Here is a 22,800-nt window from a genome sequence, read left to right on the forward strand (position 1 = left end):
GGAAAGGCGGGGCCGGGGAGGGAGCGGGCGTAGGCTGCAGTCGGTAGTCAAGGCGACGGGGCGGGACGGGGCCTGAGAGTGGCGGGAGGGAGCCGGGGCGGAGCCCGAGCCGGAGCTCGCGCCGACGCGAGGGCCAGGCCCGGAAGCTCCCACCCCGGATTCCCCTCCGTGGTGGCGGCCGAGGAGGAGGAGGAGGAAGATGATCTCCAGATACACCCGGAAGTCGGCGCCGCAGAGCGTGGAGCTGTGAGTGCCTTCCCGCCGGCGCGGCCCGGAGTGGGAGCGGGGCCCGCGGTCCCGGGCGGCGCTGAGAGCGGAGCTGAGAGCGGAGCATGCGCCCTCGGGGCGGGGAGGAGAGCGGAGCCCGGCCGCGCCTCCTTGCGAGGGGGTCCCAAAGTGTGGCCGTGCACGGGCTTCCAAGGCAGCCCCGGATGCCCCGAGAAGCCCTCCTTGCTGTGCCCACGCTCGCGGGCCCCTCGGCCGTCTGCGGCCTTGGCAGCGCTGCCTTTGCTTCCAAAATAGTCTCTCCTGGGCGCTTGAATGCGGGCCGCTTCGGAGAGGGGCTATAGAGATTCCCCTCCTTAGCCAGTAGACCAGAATTGCAGGCCCAAGAAGCTTTATTCCTCTTAAGTCTGGGAACTACTGGAAAATGAACCAAGCAAAGAAGTTACCGTGCTAATTGTAGAGGGAGGTCATGTCGCCTGGTGAGGTCAGCTGCTTTTAATGAGACAAGGGTTTTGAGTTCAATTCCTGTAAAATGCACTTAGTGCTTATTTTGGTACTTTGATCAGTCAGCAGACATTGTCTTGAGGTCCTGGGAGCACAAAAGCAAAGAATAAAATAAATAAAAATAAAATAGTTGCACGAAGCTTACATTCTAACGGGGGTAAATGCCAAACACCTAGATAAATATACAAAGCATAAATATAAAATTAATAAATACAAAAGTACACAAAGGAACTAGCAGTTGAGAAAAGTCAAGAAAGGTTTCATGCAGCAGATGATGTTTGCATTTGAAAAGGAGTCTACTAAGGTCGAAATAAGGAGGAAGTACAATCTGGCATGTGGGACGGCCAGGTTTTTTCTTTTTAACATTTCATGGCTATCAGTACAGATGTCAGGGCTGGACTTCTGTTAACCTTTTCTTGCTCCTTGTTAGACCCTACTTCCTTTTACAAAAATACATTTCTTTGATGTCTACTCCACTTTTTTGAAGAAAGTTGTTAATAACAATATACTGTAACTCACTCAGACCCATTGTGTTTCTGGACCACATCTTCACATTCTGGAGAGAAAAAGTAGTCATTTGACTTGGCTGGAGTAAGGCAGAGCCTTGCTGATACTTCTCCAAAAAGATTTCTATCTTGCATGTGTTAAGATCCTTAGTAGATGCAACTAAAAAGATACATTTGTTCATTGAACCTCTGATCAGCAAGCAAAGGTGTTTTGCACTGTCATGGAAAATGTACTGTACAGAGTCCAAAGGATTATAGAGGGATTCCCTAGAGATACAAATGTCCTCAAAGTACTCTTGTTTGTGTCTGACATAATACTGGTGATATCAAGCCCCAGAATACTCATGAACAGCCATTTGGAAGAGAAAGGTCTGTCAAGAACGGAAACACTAAGGAAATGATTTTATATACACACATGTAGCCCAGATGCTTGAAATGAATCTGCAGTCTATTGATAGATATGTTTTGCATAGACACTGCATAAAGTTACGTAGGTCCCATGAACAGAGTAAGATAGGATTGCAGTACATTTGGTCAATTCTGCAGTAGTTTCCATAATTCTAAGCTGCTCCCTGACACAAAAAAACAACCTTTCCGGTACCAGGATCTTCCTGGTGATGCTGTACAGTTGTGAATCACTGAGTGCCACTTAGTATGAAACTAGCAAAAGCAGAGTCTCTGTTTCAGAGCCAAGAATTCAGTGCCTAAAAATCTGGCTAGCTGTTTTTCAGTTCATAATGTTGTCATAAGAGGTACTTTTTGAGAAGAGTTTAGATGCAAACTCATTCCTTACTGCTGAAAAAACAATTAAAAGCAAGTTACTTACTGTAGCTTGATCTTTATATACAAAAGATGGTACTTTATAAGCACTGTCAACGTGCTTTTGTCTGATTTAGGGGCTAATTGTCTTAATTTGCTTGCTTTTCTCTACCATTGGAGACTAAGGAGTCCCATGAGACTTTCAGATACCAAATTTAGCCTCTTTGGTTATTCTCCATTACATTTTATAGCATAATCCTTCGAAACATGCTAGATAGCTATCTGATATTAAACTGCCAAGGTTTTGATCATTTGGGATATTTAGAGTGAGCCCTTTTTAGACGGAGTCACAAGCATAATTTACCCCAAAATTCATTCATGTATAAATGGATGATTAACTTTAAATAATCAAATTCTTGAGAAATGTCTTTTTTTTTAAACAGCTAATAATATAGTATTGTTTTACACTTTGTAGGAGAGGGATTGTCAAAAATGCTCTTGATCATCGTCCCCTTCCAGAGCAGTTGGATGAAATTTCCCCTACTAATGACAGCCATGAAAAAGACTCAAGTTACCAGAGGTAAAATTGTTAGGTATACCATTTTTTTAGAGCTTTTACAGATGCCAGTTTTGTTAAGTTTAGAAGTTAGCAACATAATAAATTACATATTTACAGTTTACATAATACTTTATACTTGCAGAGTGCTTTGTATAAATGTATTACGGCATCTCATTTAATCCTTTTTTTTACAAAAATATGCGTTTTACTGTATTGTTTATTATAACTAACTTGTGTTCACTTTTTTTAAAGTCTGTATACATAAGGGTATGGCCTTTCCTTTTTTTTACATTTAGTTTTCATTTTCTTTTCTCAATTACTTGTAAACAAAAATTTTTGGCATTTATTTTTTAAACTTTCGAGTTCCCAATTCTCTCCCTTTCTCCTCCCTTACCCATCTTGTTGAGAAGGCAAGCAGTTTGATATAGATTATGCATGTGTAGTCATGCAGAACATTTCCGTAGTAGCCATGTTGCAAAAGAAAATGCACACACACACACACAAATAATAAAGTTGAAAAAGTGTGCTTTAATCTACACTCAGACTCATTTCTTTCTCCGGAGGTGGACATCATTTTTCATCATAAGTCTTTGGAAAGTGTCTTGGTTCATTGTATTGCTGAGATAGCTAAGTCATTCACAGCTGATCATCGTACAACATTTCTGTTACTTTGTACACTTTTCTCTTGGTTCTGCTGGTTTCACCCTGTATCAGTTCATGTAAGTCTTCCCAGGTTTTTCTGAAACCGTCCTGCTCATCCTTTCTTGTAGCACAATAATCCATCATAATCACATGCTACAACTTGTTGTTCAGCCATTTCCCAATTGATGGACACTCCCTCATTTTCCAATTCTTTGCCACCATAAAAAAAAAAAAGCTGCTGTAAATGTTTTGGTACAGATAGGTTCTTTTCCTTTTTTTAAACTCTATTTGGAATATAGATGTATTAGTGGTATTGCTAGATCGAAGGATATGCAGTTTCATAGCCTTTTGGGCATAGTTCCAAATTATTTTCCAGAATGGTTAGGTTGGTTCACAACCCCACCAACAGTGCATCAGTGTGCTAATTTTCCCACATCCCCTCCAGTGTTTGTCATTTTGGATCTTTTGACACCAACTTCAGTGTTCTTTGTCTAAAAACTGCCTGGTCATATTCGTTTGATCATTTATCAGTTGGGGAATGACTTGTATTTTTAGAAATTTGATTCAATTCTCTATGTATTTGAGAAATGGGGCCTTTATCAGAGAAACATGCTATAACTTTTTTCCCCCAGAGAAAGAAATCAAAGCTCTATAGTCATGTGCAAAAATGCTCTAAATCACTATTGATTAGACATATGCAAATTAAAGCAACACTGAGGTACCACTTCATACCTATCAGATTGGCTAATGCGACAAAAAAGGAAAATGTTGGATGTTGAAAGGGATGTGGGAAAACTGGGACATTAATGGTGGAGTTGTGAACTGATTCAGCCATTCTGGAGAGCAATTTGGAACTGTGCCCAAGGGCTATAAAACTCTGCATCCCCTTTTTTTCTCAGTAATTTATTTTTTTAATTAAATGTTTTTTTCAATTTGTTCAATTTTCAATGAAATTGGCCTCTCCCCCCACTCCAATGAGAAAGCAAGAAAAGCAAAACTCCTTTTATAAGCATGTATAATTGAACAAAAACAAATTCTTACATTGGCTATGGCCTCCCAAAATGTCTCAGTCTCTTTCTGACTCCCTCACCTCTCCATCCAGAAGAGGGTAGCACATTTCATCTTGTGTGCTCTAGAATCATGATTGGCCATTGTGTGTATCCTAAGCCTTTTAAAGATGTTTTCTTTATAATACTGTTAACTGTATAAATTGTTCTACTGGTTCTGCTCACTTAACTGCTTCAGTTCATATAAATCTTCTCAGATTTCTCCAAAACTACCTTTCATCATTTCTTATAGCACAATAGTATTCTATCACATTCATAGACTCTAACTTGTTCTGCCGTTCCACAATTGATGAGCATACCCTCAGCTTCCAATTCTTTATCACCACAAAAAAACTGCTATAAATATTTCTGTACATATGGGTCCAGTGTTATTTCCAATAAGCCTTGTTTCTAAATCTAATTTTTTTTTATTTACCTCTGTTTTTCGTGCCATCAAACTTCACCGTTACTTGGTGCTTGTACACGTTGCAAATGTTAATAGATTTTTAAGTAATATTACCCAGGGGACTGTGATCTGAGAGAGGCCACCGAATAGTTTTTCTGAAACATCGTTCGTTATCCAGAATGTATTTTAAATTCTTGTATTATTCCGCCAGGCTCTCACTTACTCATGATAAAATTGTTTTATGTCAGATGTTTAAAAAAAAAGTGAGACTATTTAGAGAGCTGATGAGCTTCGGCAGACTTATAATATTTGAAAATTAAAATAATAATAACATTATTTATATTAATTTGAGTTCCACTTACATATGTATTATTGTTACATTATAGTTATATTGAGTGCTGGTTGCCATGGCACCCTAAAATGCTCTATAACTTTGCAAATTGTAGATTTTAGAAATTCCCTGTTATACATCTGTGAGCACATTTGTATACAAATTTCTGAATAGTTTATTTTGCGAAAGCATAAAGATGTTTGAGAATTTTTCCCTTTTTTTCCCCCTTTCCTTCTCAAATTGTGGATTTAGTGAATCTGACGTCACACAAGAATCGCCTTTTACATCAGCTGACACTGGCAATTCCACATCTGCCTTTCTGAGTTACACGGGTACAGGGATCTCTACTGAAGGCAGCTCAGACTTCTCCTGGGGATATGGTGTGAGTTACATATAATCGGTCTGGTAGAATAATTTGGAGGGTAGGACCTAATGCTGAAAGTCAGAATTTACCAGCCTTCCTCCCACATTTCTTCAGATTCTTCTATGTTAAAATATATTATCATATGATTGTGCTTACAAAGTAGTATTTTGTAATACTGCTTAGCACATAGTACCCTTAGTTTTCATCTACTGTCAGTTAAGGAAGTTAGCATTACCCTTTTATAAATATGGAAGATGAATCACAGATTCAAGGTGAATTGATAATTTATGAAATTTTGAAATAGGGGCAGGTATTCCCAGTTCTTTGGGTACTTGCTGGAAAAGCCCATGATGGCAGCAGGAGGGTGGGGAGTGGGGCTGCAGTCATACTTTAATAAGGTACAGAGAGAAGCAGTAAAAGGGGTACAAAGGCAGATGGTGTGGGGACAGGGAAGTAGGCAGCATGGGGGAAAGGAGGGGAGGAGGAGAGACAGAACATCATTCCTGTAACTGTGGATCTGAGGTGGGAGCCCTGGGCAGCGTGGCCCCAATGGACCATGGAGGGGTTGGGGGTGGGGGGTGGAACAGGGGTTTGAGATCTCAAGCAGCACCTAGGTGGCATCCCCTGGTTCAGCACATGTTATCAGGATGTGAATTTTGGTTGCTATATGATAAGATTTGTAATTTATGTTCCTTTGGTCTTTGGGACAGTTTGCAATCTTATTGTACTGGCTACTTATGAACTTAATATACAGAGTAGAAGGGGGGACGTGGCCATGGAGACCAAACAAGATATAGTTGTTTTTTTTTAAGTGAGGCAATTGGGGTTAAGTGACTTGCCCAAAGTCACACAGCGAGGAAGTATTATATGTCTGAGTCTGGATTTGAACTCAAATCCTCCTAACTCTAGGGCCAGTGCTCTATCCACTGTGCCACCTAGCTGCCCCAGCCCTTGAGATTCTTAAAGACAGCTGTCATGTGCCCTTGCATTGTCTCTTTTCCTGGTCCTGTTTAAAAACCCTCAAGTCCTTCAACAATCCTCAAATTATATGTATTCAAGGCCCTTCACTGCTTTTTTTTATCCTCCTTTGGATGTTTTCTTGCTTATCGTTGTCTATTCCATGTTATAGTGCCCATATAGTACTCCCCATAGTACTCCCATTGTGGTCTGCAAATTAGTAGAAAATCTGTGTCTATGGATTCTTCTTCCTGTTGCCATTATTGCTTTGTTCAGTTTTCTTCTATTCATCAAGGCAAATTCAGCCTGAAGGGTTTCATTTTTCCCCTCACCATCTTGGTTGCCTGCTTCTGAATGTGTTCCAGCATGTTAAATCCTATGCCCAGAGCTGAATACCATACTCAAGATGTAGGCTGAGTCAAAAACCAGTCTGTGATTATGTAAACTTTTTTGACTGGCATTTGCTTTTTTTTAATCTCATTGAGTGAGAGGAATAAACCTCTAGACCTTTTTCAGACAAATTGCTATCTAACCCTACCCTCCCCATCTTATCCTTGTAATGTTGATGTTTTTGAACCCAAGTATTGGATCATATCAATATTTGTCCTTTTAAAATGTGTTATTAGATTTAGCCTGTTGTTTGGCCCGTCTAGGTACTTTTGGATCCTGAATCTCATCCAACATGTTATTTATGTGACCAGCTTTGTGTTATCTGTAAATTTGCCATCTACATACCTTTATCCGAATCATTGATAAAAGTATTAACTAACTCAGAACCGAGGTCAGATCACTGGTTCACTCCACTGGACATAGTAATCTATTCATGGCTTTATTTGAGGTCTAGATCTAAGTAACTATACTGTCATCTAGCCCCTAACACTTCATCTTATTGAGAAGGATAATAAGAGAAACTTGGTCAAATGCTACCTGAAATCTAGTTATAGCAGGTATACAATATTCCCTTCATCTGCTAATTAATAAGTTTATCAAGAAGGAAATTAGGCATTACCTATTCTTAATGAAGTCATGCTGGCTCTTAGTGGTCATCTTTTTCTAGATGCTAACAAACCACATCTTTAACAATGCATTGTAGAATTTTGCCAGGAACCAAAGCCAGACTAATGGACTTGGAAGCTTCAGACTGTGCCCTCTTCCCTTTTAAAAAAAATTGGGGTATCACTTGCTCTTTTCTGGTCCTGCAACAGCCCTCCAGCTCTTTATAATTGGTCAGATATAATGAACAGTAACTCAGTGGTCACCACCAGCAGTTCTTTTAATACCCTGGGATGTCATTTATTCAGAATTGGTCATTTGAATACATCGAGGGCAAATAGCTGATCAATTATTATTTTTTCACTTATCTTGGATTTCATCTCCCTGTTAATTAATTTTATTCTTATACTTTCCAAAGATCATCCTCTATGGCAAAGAAAATAACAGTAAAGTAAAATTTGAATAGTTATGCCTCTCTCCATCATTCAGTAAATCATCTCATTCACCCCCAGCAGGGGTTATATTCTTTCTTTTATCTTCCTCTGGTATATTTTATCTTCCTCTAGCATAGTGCATAAACTTTAATAAAATTTCAATTTGAAGAGTTGTAGTTTTCTGTATGGGCAACTGGGTGATGGAGGTGGGCAGGCCACTGGGTCTCTAGTCAAGAAAACTCTTCTGAATTCAAATCTAGCCTCAGACATGTACTAACTGTGTGACCCTAGGCAAGTCACTTCACCCTGTTTGCTTCACTTTCCTTATCTGTAAAATGGCCTCTAAAAGGAAATAGCAAATCACTCCAGTATCTTTGCCAAGAAAACCCCAAATGGGGTCACAAAGAATTAAACATGACTGAAAATGTCCGAACAGCAAAAGTTTTCTATATGTGTGGCAGAGGAGTAGGTAGAATTAATGTTTTTTCCCTTGTGCTTATTTCCATCTGAGGGCTAAAATTTGAAATGTGGATAAGTCTTAGGGTTTTTTTCCACATCCTGGTGTAATTCTTCACTCAGTGAAATTAAGAAAGACTTCAGTATAAATTATGTTTACAACAATAGAAGTCATTTGAGTAATTTATGTATATGCTGAAACTTTCCAATAATTTAACTTATCTCCTGTGGAAACTTGGTAGTTTTTCGGATTGAACAAATATTTAAATGATTTTTTTATGACTTTAACAGATCTCAAGCCTATCTGGAAATGATTTTTTCTGAATATTTATTTTTAGGAACTTGACCGAAATGCCACCGAAAAAGTTCAGTTGATGTTCACAGTCATTGATGAGCTTTTATATGAACAAAAGTCGAGCATCCTTACAAAGGGTCTGCAAGAAGAGTGCCAACAGTGGACGTCCACTTTTCCTCACCTCAGGTATTAAGGGGAAGGAGCAGAATCTGATAGACATTTGATCTTAAAAACAGAAAAGTATTTTAACAAAAATGCTTGTATTTTGATACCTTGGTGGTATTACTGATTATGTAACCTTGAGTGAATTATTTCATCTGTTTCTTTAATCTGAAGGATTCTGGGAAAGCAGATAGTCACTCCCTGTGAAGGTTATGGATTGTATCCTAGGTCTCCGTCAGTTGCTTCAGCCTCACATGAAATGACATTGAACCAAGAAACAGAGTCCACTGTGTAAGTAGAAGAGCTTTTTCCTTGTGCTGAAGCAGGAAGATACTTCTCCCTATCATCTATTATTAAGTAGCAAAGGTCAAGTCTCTGAGTCTCATTACAGTGAACCTCGTAGCATTGTCCAGATTGGTTAGTTGTACTAGAATTTTTCTATGAAAGACTGTGTGTGTGAACTGGCATCATCTATAAAAAAGCCATTTTTGTTATGCAGAGATTGGTGTTTACATAACAACAATTATGTTAAATTAGGTTTTTGGATACTTTCAAAGAAACCATTAATTTGTTGTAAAGAATCTTAAACCTTAATTTTAAGGAATTTTCTGGCTGAAGTACCCACTGGTCAAAAGTAGCCTCAGCCTGTTAAGTATTATAAATATCCAGACATAAGAAAATGAGGAACTGCGTTTTGGTAGCTATAAATGTGATGGTAGAGGATGCTTAGGTAAAGAGGCAGTAAAAAAGGGGATTTCTTTTTGCACGAAATCTATGATTTCTTCTGGGTAGGGGGCCAGTCAGCACCTGCTTTGCAACTTGCAGTCTTAGAGCATTGCCTGCCATGGCATACGAATCAAATCAGCAAGCTCTGGGTTAAAGAGCCGTATCTGATGTTCTGACTGTGTGATTCAGGGGCAAATCACTTAATTTCTTAGTATCCCAGGTGATGAAATTGACAAAAACAGCAAAAAGTTGATACCATTCAGTGCTAGCAATGTTGAGAAAACTGGTAATTTTTCACATTGTCATTGGAACTGTAGAATGGGGCAAATGGAGCAACATAGTAATGTATAATGAGAATCCCTAATCTAATCATATCCTTTGAGCCACCAATTCAGTTGCACATACTGTATCCTAAAGCTGTTATTAGCAAGAAAAAAGGCCATATTTGCACAAAAATATTCATAGCTGCTTTATACGTAATTGTGAAAAACTGAAAACACACTCTATGTCCAGTGGATGGTTGAACAACATTTCTTCTGCCACTGCAGATGATAATTCTTATCAGCAATTGTTTTCTATATCCTTGCTTTTTAATGTTGAGATATAATGGTGCTGCAGAAACAACAGATATAAAGACCACTGAATATAGGAGGATAGACCAATAAGAAATGAGGCAAAGCAAGGTTAACATATACTACTTCAGAGATCAGTAATTTCCTCCATGAGTATTTCCTTTGCCTATGCAAATACCACCCCCCCCCGATAAAGTTAGTAGACAGTCTTTCAAAGTTATTGTGGCTAAAAAGTTCATCACCCTGTAGCCAAACATAGTGATGAGCCTCACCAGTCTTGGTGGTCCTTCGATGACAAATATACAGGCTGTCACCAGACTTTTAGTAAGGCCTGCCAGACATTCTGTTCCACATACATAGCCTTCAAGGATGCAGGTCACTCCTAGGCCATGAAGAGGCATCATAGTAGGACTTTAGTAGAGGTATATGGGTTGTGATCACATTTTTTGAACATGTAAATAGTTAAATTTTAGGGATTTGGTTTAATTACTTACTAATATTTGTTGCATGTTAATTTTATAATAAAACATTTTTAAAAGGTAATAAATAAAAATACTATCGGTAATGAAAAGAATGATGATTAAAAATTTAAGGGATACCAATCAGACTTGCAAAAGTAAACAAAAATCATAAAATCCATTGTTTTCAGCGATATGGAGGAACAAGTGTATATTACTTTTTAGTAACACCATAAATTGACGTCATTTTTTTAAGAAAGTTTCTAATTTGTTTCAGTATTTTGCTGGATCTCATTGGTGTGACTATTCTTTCTCCAGCCCAACTGCACCTTCATATCCTATGTGATTCTTTTCTTATGCTTTTGCAAATCCTCCAGGACAACCTACTCAGTGCCCTGGAGGATTTCTTCAAAGTCTTTTACTGTGTCCTTGATGTCAATGCTCAAGCTGGCTGTCTTTTGTCCCTTACATTTTATTACATTCTAATCATCCCAATTCACCAAGCATTTACTATGTGCCAGGCACTGTGCTAGGTGCTGAACATAAGCCCCCAAAACAAAGTAGTCCCTGGCCTCAAGGCATTACATCCCACTTAGGGAAATATATGCATGTGAGTAATACATATTTACTCACCTCTATCCAGGTGACTAAATATTAAATAATTGGTGAGACAGAGATGGGGAGAAAGTACACCTGGAGTCAGGCAAAACTCTTTGTAGAACGTGGTACTTTCACTGAGCCTTAAAGGGAACTAGTAATTCCAAAGGGTGCAGAAGAGGAGGGGTAGCATGGTACACAGGGGAGGCCCAAGATGGACTGTTGTACACAGGAAACAGCAAACAAACCAGTTAAGCAGGAATGTGTAATCGTTGAAGATTTTCAGAAACTGCTTTTGTCTCCTTTCCTGTTTGGCAGCATACCCATTCACTAGCAGTCAATTGATCAACCTGCATTTATTAAGCAGGTAATACATGCCTCGCCCTAGGGTGGGAGTGCAGTGGGAATGCAAACACAAAAATTAAACCATCCTTTCCTTCAAGGACCATACACTATATCAGGGGAGATGTGTACATATAAATGTAATACGTAGAGTTTCTATAGCATTTAAAGCTTGCAAAGCATTTTATAAATATCTCTCAATATACAACATATACTATGAAGTAATTTAGAGAGTGAAGCTCAGGTGGGCAGGAAAGCCTCTAGGAGGTGGCATTTGAACTGAGCTTTGAAGGAAGCTGGGGATTTTAAGATGAGGTGGAATGTGTTGAGGAACAGCAAGAAGGTCAGTTTGGCTGGACTGAAGAGAAGTGACAGTGAATAATGTTTACTAAATCTGGAAGGGTAGGTTGGAATCAGGTTGTGAAAGGTTTGGTTTTAAATGCTTAGCCAACTTAGTTTACTTAGCTAGGCAGCATCAGATTCTTTTTCTCAGTGGATCTATTACATAGCTTGCTTTCACAGGCCCCTATTTTGGAAGAGTCTGACTGGGCCAACAGAGATGAGTGTAAAATTCACCCTGGCTACACAAATCATAGCAATCAGCTGCCCTTTCAACTAATAACTTTCCTTTCAAATCCTCCAGTGGTTCTTCAAAAAGGTCTAGTCACTTCAGTGTGAAAACAGATGAAGGAGAGGATAGCAAAGAATATGTTAGAAAATATGTTTCAGGATCAAGAAATGATAGAGGTCAGATGCTTCTAGACTCCTCAGAAGTGTGAGATATGTACTGCCTTAATATTTTCTTCAAGAAGTGTCCAAAAGTGTTAAATATAGGGAAGATCACACAGCAGCACAGGAAAGGAATGACTATATTTAGACAGGAAATGACAACTAACCAGTGTGGGAATCATTTTAAAATCAGCCATCTCTGTGTGATCAGGTTAACAAATAGAGCAAAAGTTAAAATTGACAGCAAATTAAATGATAAAGATGAGAATGCAGTTTTTGTGCAATTCTAATCCAATCTACTTAAACAAGCTATTGATGAAATAGAGGAAGGTCAAAACATTGATTCTCATTATCACTTTTTTTTTTTTTGCTTTTTGGTGAGGCAATCGGGGTTAAGTGACTTGCCAAGGGTCACACAACTAGTAAGTGTCAAGTGTCTGTGGTCAGATTTGAACTCAGGTCCTTCTGACTTCAGGGCTGGTTCTCTATCCACTGTGCCACCTAGCTGCCCTCCATTTTTTCTTAAGAGCAGTTTAATTGATTGACAGAAGTCACCCCCACCACAAGAGCTCGGAAGCTTTTCCAGCAAGCACTCAGTCTCCTTGCCAGGCAGAACCTATGAAATCCCAACCCAGTACCAGTTAAGAATGTAAAGTCATAGACAAAATATTATAGGGAAGGGTGATAAAAGATTACAACTAGTGTAGTATCCACAAAACAATTTAAAACATTGGAGATGAAAATCAGCTTGCTGGAAAAAAAAAATCTTTGTGTGAGACTCAGCTAAGCCAGATCATCCTGAGAGCATTCTAAATGTAACTGAAAAGAGGATGACAAATAAACATGAAAAGAGAAAGATTTCCCAGCATGTCTTTAGCAGTTTGTTTCCATCGTCAGGGCCACTGAAACCACCACATTCATAGGATTACAGGTTTGTAGAATTTGAAGAGATTTTACAGATCTTTTCATCTAGTTGCCAGAGTTTGGCCTTCTCAAAACATCTCCAGTTTACTTACTAAGCACCTACCATGTGTCAGGAATTGTGCTAGGTACTGAGGATATAAAGACAGAATGGAAACAATCCCTGCCCTCAAGGAGCTTATATTCCACCAGGTGAGGGAACATGGACATAAATACAAGAGAAATGAATACAAGCTAGTTGAGGAGCTAGGCTTGCACTAGCAGCTAAGGGAAGTGCGAAAGACTTCATGTAGAAGGTGGCTCTTGAGCAGAATTTTGAAGGAAACAGATTCTAAGGCAGAGCCAAGGAGGCAGTACATTCTAGGAATAGGAGACAGCTGGTGCTGACACACAGAGGTGGGGGAGATGAAGTGTTCTGTATAGAGAACAACTAGGTCTATTTGCCTGGATTGTAGAATTCAGGAAGGAGTAATGAGATTGGAAAGTATGTTTGGGACAAGCTGTGAAAGGCTTAGAAGCCCAATAAACATGTTTATTTTTTGTTGTTCAGTCATTTTCAGTGGTGTCCAACTCTTCATGACCCCATTTGGGGTTTTCTTGGCAAAGATAGAATGGTTTGCCATTTCCTTCTCCAGGCCATTTTACAGATGAGGAACTGAGGCAAACAGGGGTAATTGACTTGTCCAAGGTTACACAACTAGTGAGTGTCGGAGGCCAGATTTAAACTCAGATAGATGAGTCTTCCTGATTTCAGGCCCAGCACTGTATCCCCAGTGTCACCTAGCTGCCTCATGTAAATCACTAACAAAGATTTAAAAAATTTGAGTGATAGAAATAGTTTTAAATTATTTTTATATAAAGTAGCTGAAATCCTTATGTTTAAAATTAGTTTGAAAAAAGACATTAAAACAACATCAGTTATCATAAATGTCAAATGAAGGGTATGAATAATAAATGTAGCAGTAACTCGGAGGAAAGAGAGAAGAGATCATGAGTCAGGATAGTCAAGAAAGTACAAAAGTATTTGAGGATTTCCCTGAGTCCCATGACAGTATTATATCATAAGACAGTATTATTGGTTGAAGACTGCACAGTGATTTATATTTGCCTTTCCTTTCTCCCCCAGGTTTGGTATAAGAGGTAAGAAGTTACTGTTTTCACTTTCTCATGTCCATAAAGATGCTTCTGTCTCCAAATCTCCAAGCTTATGTTCTGTGGAAAGAGAAGATGAAGAAGAGGGTGTGATTGTCTCAGAAGGAATAATAGAAGAATATCTAGCATTCGACACTACAGACAAGTGAGTATTTTGACTTTTAAGCTATTTACCTCTTTCTTTCAACAAGATGTTGTGGTTTATATATGATTTGTCATCTAAACTTGGTTACTAGTGTGAATTAGATTTACCTCAATTTCATGGGAGTTTTTATTTGCCATTGTTTCTTTAGCCTCCAAAACTAGTATTGACATTTTCTCTATTGGACTAATTTTCATTACCCATCCTGGACTGTATTTACTTGTGTATTCTCTACACATTTGCACCCCTACCCAGAGCTCCTGATTCAGAGTTGGAAGCAGCCCTCAAGGCCATCTGGTTGAGCCCGTACCTGAACAAGAATCCTCTCTCTATCCTACCTGAGTATTCTGGATCTTCCAGTGAAAGTAACCCATTACTTTCCCAGGCAACACATTTCACTTTGGGCTATCTCTAATAACAGGAATTTTTTCCATAGAGTAAAGCTACATTTTCCTTTTCACAAGCAAAGTTTTATCTTTGGTGCCTTATCTCCCTCTTCAAGCCCCTGTCATTTTCCTGGTTCTCTCTCTCCTTCATCCCTGCCAGAAATGCAGTACTGGTATGTCACAGACTGGCTGACCAAAGCTCCCCCAGATCCACTACAACCAGGCTCTCCTTTCCCCAAGAAAAAGAGGGCAGGATTCCTTTTCTGCTCCTCGCTCTTCTTTAGCTTCTCTTATGCTCTGTTTGTCTCACTGGATATTAGGAACAAAACTGATTAAGCTTATTCATACTAAGTATGAGTCATAACTAATGTTTTCCCCACTCTTTCATATATTTCTCCAGGTTTTAGCTTCTTAATAGCAATTGGATTTCTAACTGATAGGATTTGAGTGCACAGGGGATATTTTATTTATTTGTCGAGCTGAAAGATGGGCATTCCTTAAATCACAGCACTGAATTGTACTTCTGCTCATTGGTTCTTGCTTTCATTCTTCCCCTTCTGACAGTTTTGTGTGTGTCGCTCGAGACCCAGGAGGTCCATTGGCTCTGAAACACGATGAAGATATACCAGTTGCTACTGTCAGGGTGGGAGATTTGTTCATATAAACCAGGTGTATCCAGAGCATAGTGTTCTGCCACCCAGGAAGGGGGGTGTGTGTGTGTGCTCCTTGAGCACCTTGGCTTTGGACATTCCGTGTTGGAAATTGAGGAAGAGCTAGTCGTTGTTCAGTTGTTTCACTTGGGTCTGACTCTTTCTGACCCCATCTGGAGTTTTCTTGGTGAAGAGCGGTTTGCCACTTCTTTCTCCAGCTCATTTTACATATGAGGAAACTGGAGCAAACAGGATTAAGTGACTTGCCCACATAGCTAGTAAGTGTCTGAGGCTGGATTTGAACTCAAGTCTCCATGACTGGCGACCCAGCGCTCTTTCCAGTGTGCCCATCTAGTGCTTGGCCTATAGAACCAAGGGAGCTTTAGAAGGGCCTCAGAACGTTTTCTTCCCCTTGCCGGTTCTTCATTCTTGCTTTGGTTTGATTGAGTAAAAGTTACATTGATCACGTTCACTTATGGGAACTGTTTACTGTTCATGCTTCATTGTGATCTGTCCCTGCTTTATCCTGCTTGCTCCCAGTCTTGTATTATCTATCTCTGTATGTGTCCTCTCCCCCCAAGTTGAATGTAAGCTCCTGGAAGCCAGAACTCTCTCCTTTTTATCTTTGTCCCTCCAGCACCCAGCAAATAGAATCCTAAAAGGTTTTGTTAAAATTGAAGCATACATCATAAGAATCACTCACCATTAAATAAGTATCCGATTAACATTGTCATCAATTGTAATTTATAACAATACTAAATAATGTTCAAGTGTGTTTAGCCTTCTTCTTGTTCACCTAGCATGATCACCCATCAACTCAAAACTTTTAAAAATATACAGAGTATTTCACACAGTACTTGCAAGGGAAAAAGGAGAAATTTGTAATGAAAATACAGTATCTTCATTTTGTGCAGAGCTGTTTTTGTTCAAAAGACAGCTTCGCACATGTAGCTTATAAAATGGGAGATTGTGGTAAGACTAAACTGCATCCCCAATCCAACCAACAATGCTAAATGTGCCACAAATAACAAGAACAAAGCATCTTTACTGCCTTCCCTTTCTTTCCTTCTGTCTTAGGGAAGATAGGTTACATGGAAGAAAATTAGGCCTGTCTTGTGAGAGAAAAAAATTAGGGTGTCCTCCCATTGCTCCATTTCATTGCATGAAGGAGGATGTTCTTGCCTGCGTCTTTGACAACGTGTGGAGCAACATGCTGGACTGCATGGAGGAGCTGATTCGGAGGCACTGGGAGGGCTCAGCTTCAGGTAGGGATCTGTGCGGAAACGGCGTTTACCAAAAAGCTTCTTCCTTTTCAGTCTGAGCGTCAGAAGGAGAAGTGATGGGGCCACCGCCCTTTCTGCTCTTCAAGGGCTAGTTTAGGGCCTTGCCAGTGGTTTTCATGTTGAGTAAAATCTTTTTCTATTACTAATGTGCAGAATGAGAATTAATGCCAGCCTTAGGGCCAAGCTGTGTCATCAAACTTATTGTATTTCACAAGATCTTGTTTGACCTTCTCTCTGTCTGTCTGTCTGTCTCTGTCTCTCTGTCATTTCTAGTTTTGTTCTTTACAATATATCTGAATTTGACCCCTGTTGTAATGGTCCTTACATTAGCTTCATCTTTTGATGACATCTTCTAACACAGTTTTTAAAAAGCAACAAACTGTATCTCACTCTTCCTAATTCATTGATATCACATGATATCTTGCTGCTTTTCTTTTTCGGTAAGCCATAAATTCAGTTCAGTGAGCATTTATTAACTGCCCACTGTGTGCCAGTGGGTATAGTGTATCTTGAGAGTCAGCCTTGAGGCTGGAAAGACCTGGGTTCAAGTCCCACCTCCAACACCTCCTGGCTGTGTGGCCCTGGTAAGTGATTTCACCTCAGTGCTTCAGTCAGCTCTTTAGAGTTACCAGTTCCAAAGAAAGTGAGTTTCCTTACCTAAGGGCTCTCTACACCATTGCTTCTCAAAGACTCTTAGGAGTCTCTAGGTCAGAACTTTTTGTAATACCAAGTCCCATCCCAGTCTCCATCCTTTGCACCAGATGCTTGGTTAGGTGCTAAGGATGCACAGACAAAGCTGTTCCTGCTCTGAAGAAGCTCGTTTCTATTGGGGGTGGGGGTGAGGGTGGGGATAGGACAAGGAACAACATCTGCGCAGAGGGATCTGTACAAAATAAATAAGAAAGATGTGACAACGCACCTCAGGATTGCTGGTCGCTAAAGTCCCACCTAGCTCTGAAGTTCTGTGAGTCCAGCAATAAGAAAAGATCATTCTGTTTGGCATATAGGTAGTCACTGGTGACCTTCAGTTTCTTTCTTTTTTTTTTTTTTGTTAGGCAATGGGGTTAAGTGACTTGCCCAGAGTCACACAGCTAGTAAGTGTTATGTGTCTGAGGCCGGATTTGAACTCAGGTCCTCCTGAATCCAGGGCCGTTGCTCTATCCACTGAGCCACCTAGCTGTCCCTGACCTTCAGTTTCAGGAGGATTTGTAGGGCTAGAAGCTACATGACCTGGAATTGAGGAATAGGATGGTGTGGAAGGAGAGATTATTCATTTGAGAATTTTGGTAACGAAAGGAAGGATAGAAGAGGATAGGACAGGATTATTCCCCTGTTGTCTATCACTGTGAGACCTCAGGTCTTCAAAAATAGGGAACACTAACATTTTGAGATTGAAGTAGGGCCAGAAGAGCATTCCTTTTTGTCTTAATTGTTTAATGAGAGCAATTGAAATGTTCCAAGATGTTAGATCCAGCTATACTAGAAGACTTGCACTTGACTTTTCTTTGTAAGGTTTTAGTAACTAGGGACAGTTGAATCTCTGAGAGAGAAATAATCAACTTTTAAAATTGCTTTTTGTTGATCCTACTATCACAGATATAAACCAGTTTATTTAGAGTGCAAACTTGATAAGCCCAATAGACAGAGCTTAGTAAATACTTGAAACATCGATGCTTCCGATTTCCATTGGGATCAGCTAGCCATTCTCTGTTCAAGGACCGCAGATTCCACTCTTTTCCCAGGCAGCTGTTTTACAATTAAGTCCATCAAGTATTTATGAAATGCCTGTGTACAAGGCATTCTGGTAAGCTGTGCCCTCCAAGAGCTTACATTGTACTGCAGATAAATGTCATTGATCATGGGAGTCTAAAAGAATCAATGCCTCACTGTTGCAGGTCAGCAGTGTGATGATAGCATTTAGATAGGCTGTCTTTTTAATATGAAGGTTAGCATGCTTTCATTGTGTAAAATGACGCTAGTCATCTTATATGAAAAAAGTATACGAGTCTTTCCCAAGGTCAGGAACTCATATTAGGAATTTTTGAGGTGGGCCAAAATATACAGTAGAACCACTCTTCCTAAAACATTTCTGCATGAGTCTTTTAATTGCAGAGATGAAAGAAAATGTTTTTCCTGACTTTTCCTGAGAAAGAAAATTTCATGTCAAGCTCAAGCTTGATTTCCTGCACCTACTTAACCAACATACATTTGAGGAGAAATCATTTAAAGGGTTTGTTTGCTACTTACAGCAAAACCATATCTGCAAAGGTTTTCTCTCCAACTTTGAAGACCTAGTCTAACTGAGAAAAGATAGTTCTCTGCAGATTGAAGCATACTATTTGCTAGTTTTTTTTTCTCTTCTGTTGAGTTTTGTTTCCTCTTTCTGGTGGTTCCTCCTATTGGTTCTAATTTTTATTTACAACATCACTAATGTGAAAATATGTTTAATAGGAATGTATATGTGTAGCCTGTATCAGATTGCACACCGTCTTGGGGAAGGGAGGTGGGGAGGGAGGTGGGGAAGAAGGGGGAGAAAAATTTTATATTCAAAAGCATATGGAAGTGATTGTTGATAAATCAAAATAAATTAATTTTAAAAAAAGAAAAGACAAGATAGTTATCTGAAAAGTTCATTGAGAAAATGACACTTGAACCAGTTTGAAAAGTCATGTTGCTGTGACTCTTAAATAAGCAAGGGTTGCCTTTGTTCTTTTCTGTAGATGATGAGAGCAATGCTTTGACAACAAGATCCGATTCCGAAAGCCCTTGTATGCCATGTGAACCTCAGCCATTGGTGTTACCTCAGGTGCCACAGTCGAAGATGCTCTCCATCACGTCACAACCGGTAACCTTATGAAGCCAATGTCTTGGGTAGCCTAATACTGATAATATTAAGATTTTCTAATGGGACAACCTCTTTGTCATTCCCATCTTGGTCATTGTGGTCCAGAAATGTGTACAATGTCTACCACATTCATTAATTCATGATGGAAAATATCTTTTATAATAATAACCTGAACTCTTTTTGTAATTTTAGTTTAGCTAAAATGATGAGATTCTCAGGTAGGCCTTTTGAAGAAGCAACCAAGGTCTGTATCCTTTAGGATAATCTCTGTTACGCTAATCCAGATTTTATGAAGGATGTATTATTTTCCTCTCACTCCACACAACATGGTCCTAAAACAATAAGTAGTCTTGAGAACCGTCTTGGGTTTTTCTTTATATTTACTTATTCTTTTTTTCCTGCTCCCCCTTTTTTCTTCTTTTATCCTTTTTTTCCTTTTTCCTATCCTTTCTGCCTTCCTTACATTGACCTTTTTTGGATGCATAGAGCTCACACCCCAGACATAATAGGCAAGTCAAAAAGAAGGAAGAGTTATCTCAGAGAAATCTACAGTAGGGAAAAAAGATGGCCATCTATTTGTGCTTAATCACATATTTATCCTCATTCAAAAGCTGAAGTTTCAAGAGGATGTCTATTGACTCAGAAAAGAGGTCGTTCCAGTTTTTGAATTGAGACTTAGACAATCCTAACTCACTCAAGCTTTCTGCTAGACAAAATCGGATCATCTCTGTGTGTTACAAATAAAACACCCAACTCATAATTTGTCTGTGATACAGTAACATAGACTTTAATGTTTCTTTAATCTAAAAATTTTACATAGGTTGGATCTGTAAAGGGGGAGACTGAAAGTATAAATTTTTCACATGAGATGTTGCTAAAAATAAATAAATACATAAATAAAAGATTCTGTGGCAGTTGGCATAGGGAGGGGCTGGCCTTCACACTGGGAAGAGACCCTGAGCAAGATCCAGGGGCCAGTGGTGGACTAGCCCGAGATCAGTCAAGCAGGGCTTCTGGAAAGTACCAGGGTAAGTTTTTTTTAAAAATCCATTCACACTCCCTCTCAAGAGCTATGTTGTAAATAAAAATGCAACCAAGTGTTGAATTGGTGGAATACTAGGAGCAAAGTCCTGGATTATGCAGTGATTATCCATGAATTTAAAAACAGAGAGCAGCAGGAGTAAATTAGCAAGTTTACCTCATTTGTTATAGTTGCTTTGTATTTTATTTGAACTTTTTTCTTTGTATATTTGCCTAGGTTCTGATTTATTATGCTTAAAGAATTCTTAGACAAAGTTTATTCTCTTCCTGCCTATGAAAATAGCTTTTATCTTTGACAGGATATCCTTTGCCTAGACCAGACACGATGACCTATAAAGACCACTTCCTAACTTACCTTGGACCCCAACCTATAATTGAGGCTGGGGCAAGTTACCAATATACTGCAGACATCAACAAGCCGCCAAGAAGCGGATTGGATGGCCCCCCATTTAAAAGCTCTCCATTTTTGCTGCCAAATGAATATTTGACAAGATCAGATAACTAAACAAGTCCCTAACGTCAAATAAAGAATAATGTGGGGGTGGGGTTTTGTTTGTTTTTCGTTTTGACTTGTAGATGCGTCTCTGTCAAGCAGCCAGTGGCAGTCACCAGCCAAATGTGAATGGTTTGTTGGTTCATGGGATGCCCTTACAGCCAAGGAATCTCTCTCTGATGGACAAACTCCTGTAAGAAAGGGTTTTTTTCTTTTTTTAAAAAAAATCTGTAGGCCCTGGACTTTGTAGATTATTGAAACATGGGAAATTAAGTAAATCAACAGCATATACAGTGTGAAAGACACTGTGCTAGGTACTTGAGGGATCTAAAGAAGTATATCTATATCTATCTCTGCCCACAAAGAAGTAATCCTAACAGCACAATACATAAGATTTACTGTTTGTATTTTAGTTATTGTTTATCATTCCCCTCAGCCTACTAGACTATAAGCAATGGGCCATATTTTATTTAAACATATCTTCTCCAGCTCCAAGCACAATGACCTCTACATAGCAGACAGTTAATGCTAACTTTTTAGTTTTAAGCCCGCAGAAGTATGGGTAAGCCAATGAACTATGTAGGTCTTCCATTTCATTTTGTCAGAGGACTCACTTTTTCAGGAAGGGCAGTTCTATGGATCACCAAACACTACTATCCTAATATAAGTGGATAGGTCCCAGTTGGCACTCTTGAAATACAGATATATTACACTGTAGGCTCCCTACTGAAAGGCACTAGCAGTACAACATGTACCTTCCACATTGAGCCAGTCAGAGGCATTCTAACTAGAACTTTTTAAGGGCATGATTCCATCAGAGTAAATTTCAGGTGTGGTGGCAGACCAGTGGGGAGACATTTTTAGGTAGGTGGATTTTTGATGACCCTCATCACATTGCATGTAGGGCCTACTAAGGTTGTCTCTGATGACAAGTGAATGGCTTACTTTTCCTAGTTACTTCTGCTTGTACCTAAAATTATACCATATTCTTAAGGAAGGGTTAATTTATCTGACCTGGGTAAACAGATTATTCCTTGGGATTAAATTGTTTATTATAAAGTTAAATTTTTTTTTCTTTGAGCATGTTGTACAAACCAAGGCTTTTATACTGTGAGATATTTCTGTTTCCATTTTGAATGTTGTTGAGTCATATTTTAAATTCTGGATTTTTCATTTGGCTGCTAGAGATTTAGATGACAAGCTACTTATGAGACCTGGATCCAGTACCATCCTTTCTAACCGAAACTGGCCAAATCGCACACTGGAGCTCAGTTCATCGTCTCTATCATATACAGTACAATCTGCCAGGAGGCGCAACCCGCCACCACGTACCCTTCATCCAATTGGCACAAGCCATTCACGTTCAGCGACACCAAGACCCATGGATGAAATCATCAGAGGAACCCGACTGTAGGTTCAAAATCATACTTTGCAAAATTAGAGAGCTCTGATAAAACTAAAGAAAAATTAATTTTAGGTAGAATAACTCAAAATGGAGAAAAAATTAGAACTACATAGTTACAATTTGGTTCTGAAAGGTTAACTTGAACACAATACAGAATGAACAATAGGGGAAAATGTTTTAATATGAAATAGGTTCTAGATCTCATGCACCTGCATGCATAAAAAACCTGCTGATTCAAATATAGCTGTGGAATTAACCAAGAATACTATCTTTTCTGGGGAAGAGATTAATAATAAAGTAGAGGGTATGGAAAATGGTGCTTAGTCCAAGATGAGGGCAAAGTCTGATATTTCTTCTGAAAAGAAAAAGAATTCTCTTTATATCCCCAAAGAGTGATTAATTCTGTTCATGATGATACT

The 22,800-nt window shown here is 39.1% G+C and overlaps 1 protein-coding gene across 6 annotated transcripts in view; it reads left to right on the forward strand.

The window, feature by feature from the left end:
- Positions 1-64: 64 nt before the first annotated feature.
- FAM149B1 (family with sequence similarity 149 member B1) overlaps positions 65-22,800 on the forward strand; it is a 31,696-nt gene continuing 8,960 nt past the window's right edge. For 2 of the 6 annotated variants that reach the window (XM_021006003.2, XM_021006006.2), the window contains exons 1-10: positions 66-246; positions 2,470-2,574; positions 5,231-5,360; positions 8,521-8,663; positions 8,814-8,930; positions 14,111-14,281; positions 16,392-16,579; positions 19,318-19,442; positions 21,060-21,169; positions 22,162-22,386. In XM_021006003.2, the coding sequence (XP_020861662.1) occupies positions 200-246; positions 2,470-2,574; positions 5,231-5,360; positions 8,521-8,663; positions 8,814-8,930; positions 14,111-14,281; positions 16,392-16,579; positions 19,318-19,442; positions 21,060-21,169; positions 22,162-22,386 (1,361 nt within the window). In that variant the 5' untranslated portion in view covers positions 66-199. Of the gene's footprint in view, positions 710-2,469; positions 2,575-5,230; positions 5,361-8,520; positions 8,664-8,813; positions 8,931-14,110; positions 14,282-16,391; positions 16,580-19,317; positions 19,443-21,059; positions 21,170-22,161; positions 22,387-22,800 lie in introns of those variants that run through there. The other 4 variants (XM_021006007.2, XM_021006013.2, XM_021006005.2 and 1 more) reach the window with 4 other exon arrangements.

Source organism: Phascolarctos cinereus, unplaced genomic scaffold (genome assembly GCF_003287225.1).
Source record: "Phascolarctos cinereus isolate Bilbo 61053 unplaced genomic scaffold, phaCin_HiC Scaffold_3;HRSCAF=262, whole genome shotgun sequence".
In the NCBI taxonomy this organism is placed as follows: Eukaryota; Metazoa; Chordata; class Mammalia; order Diprotodontia; family Phascolarctidae; genus Phascolarctos; species Phascolarctos cinereus.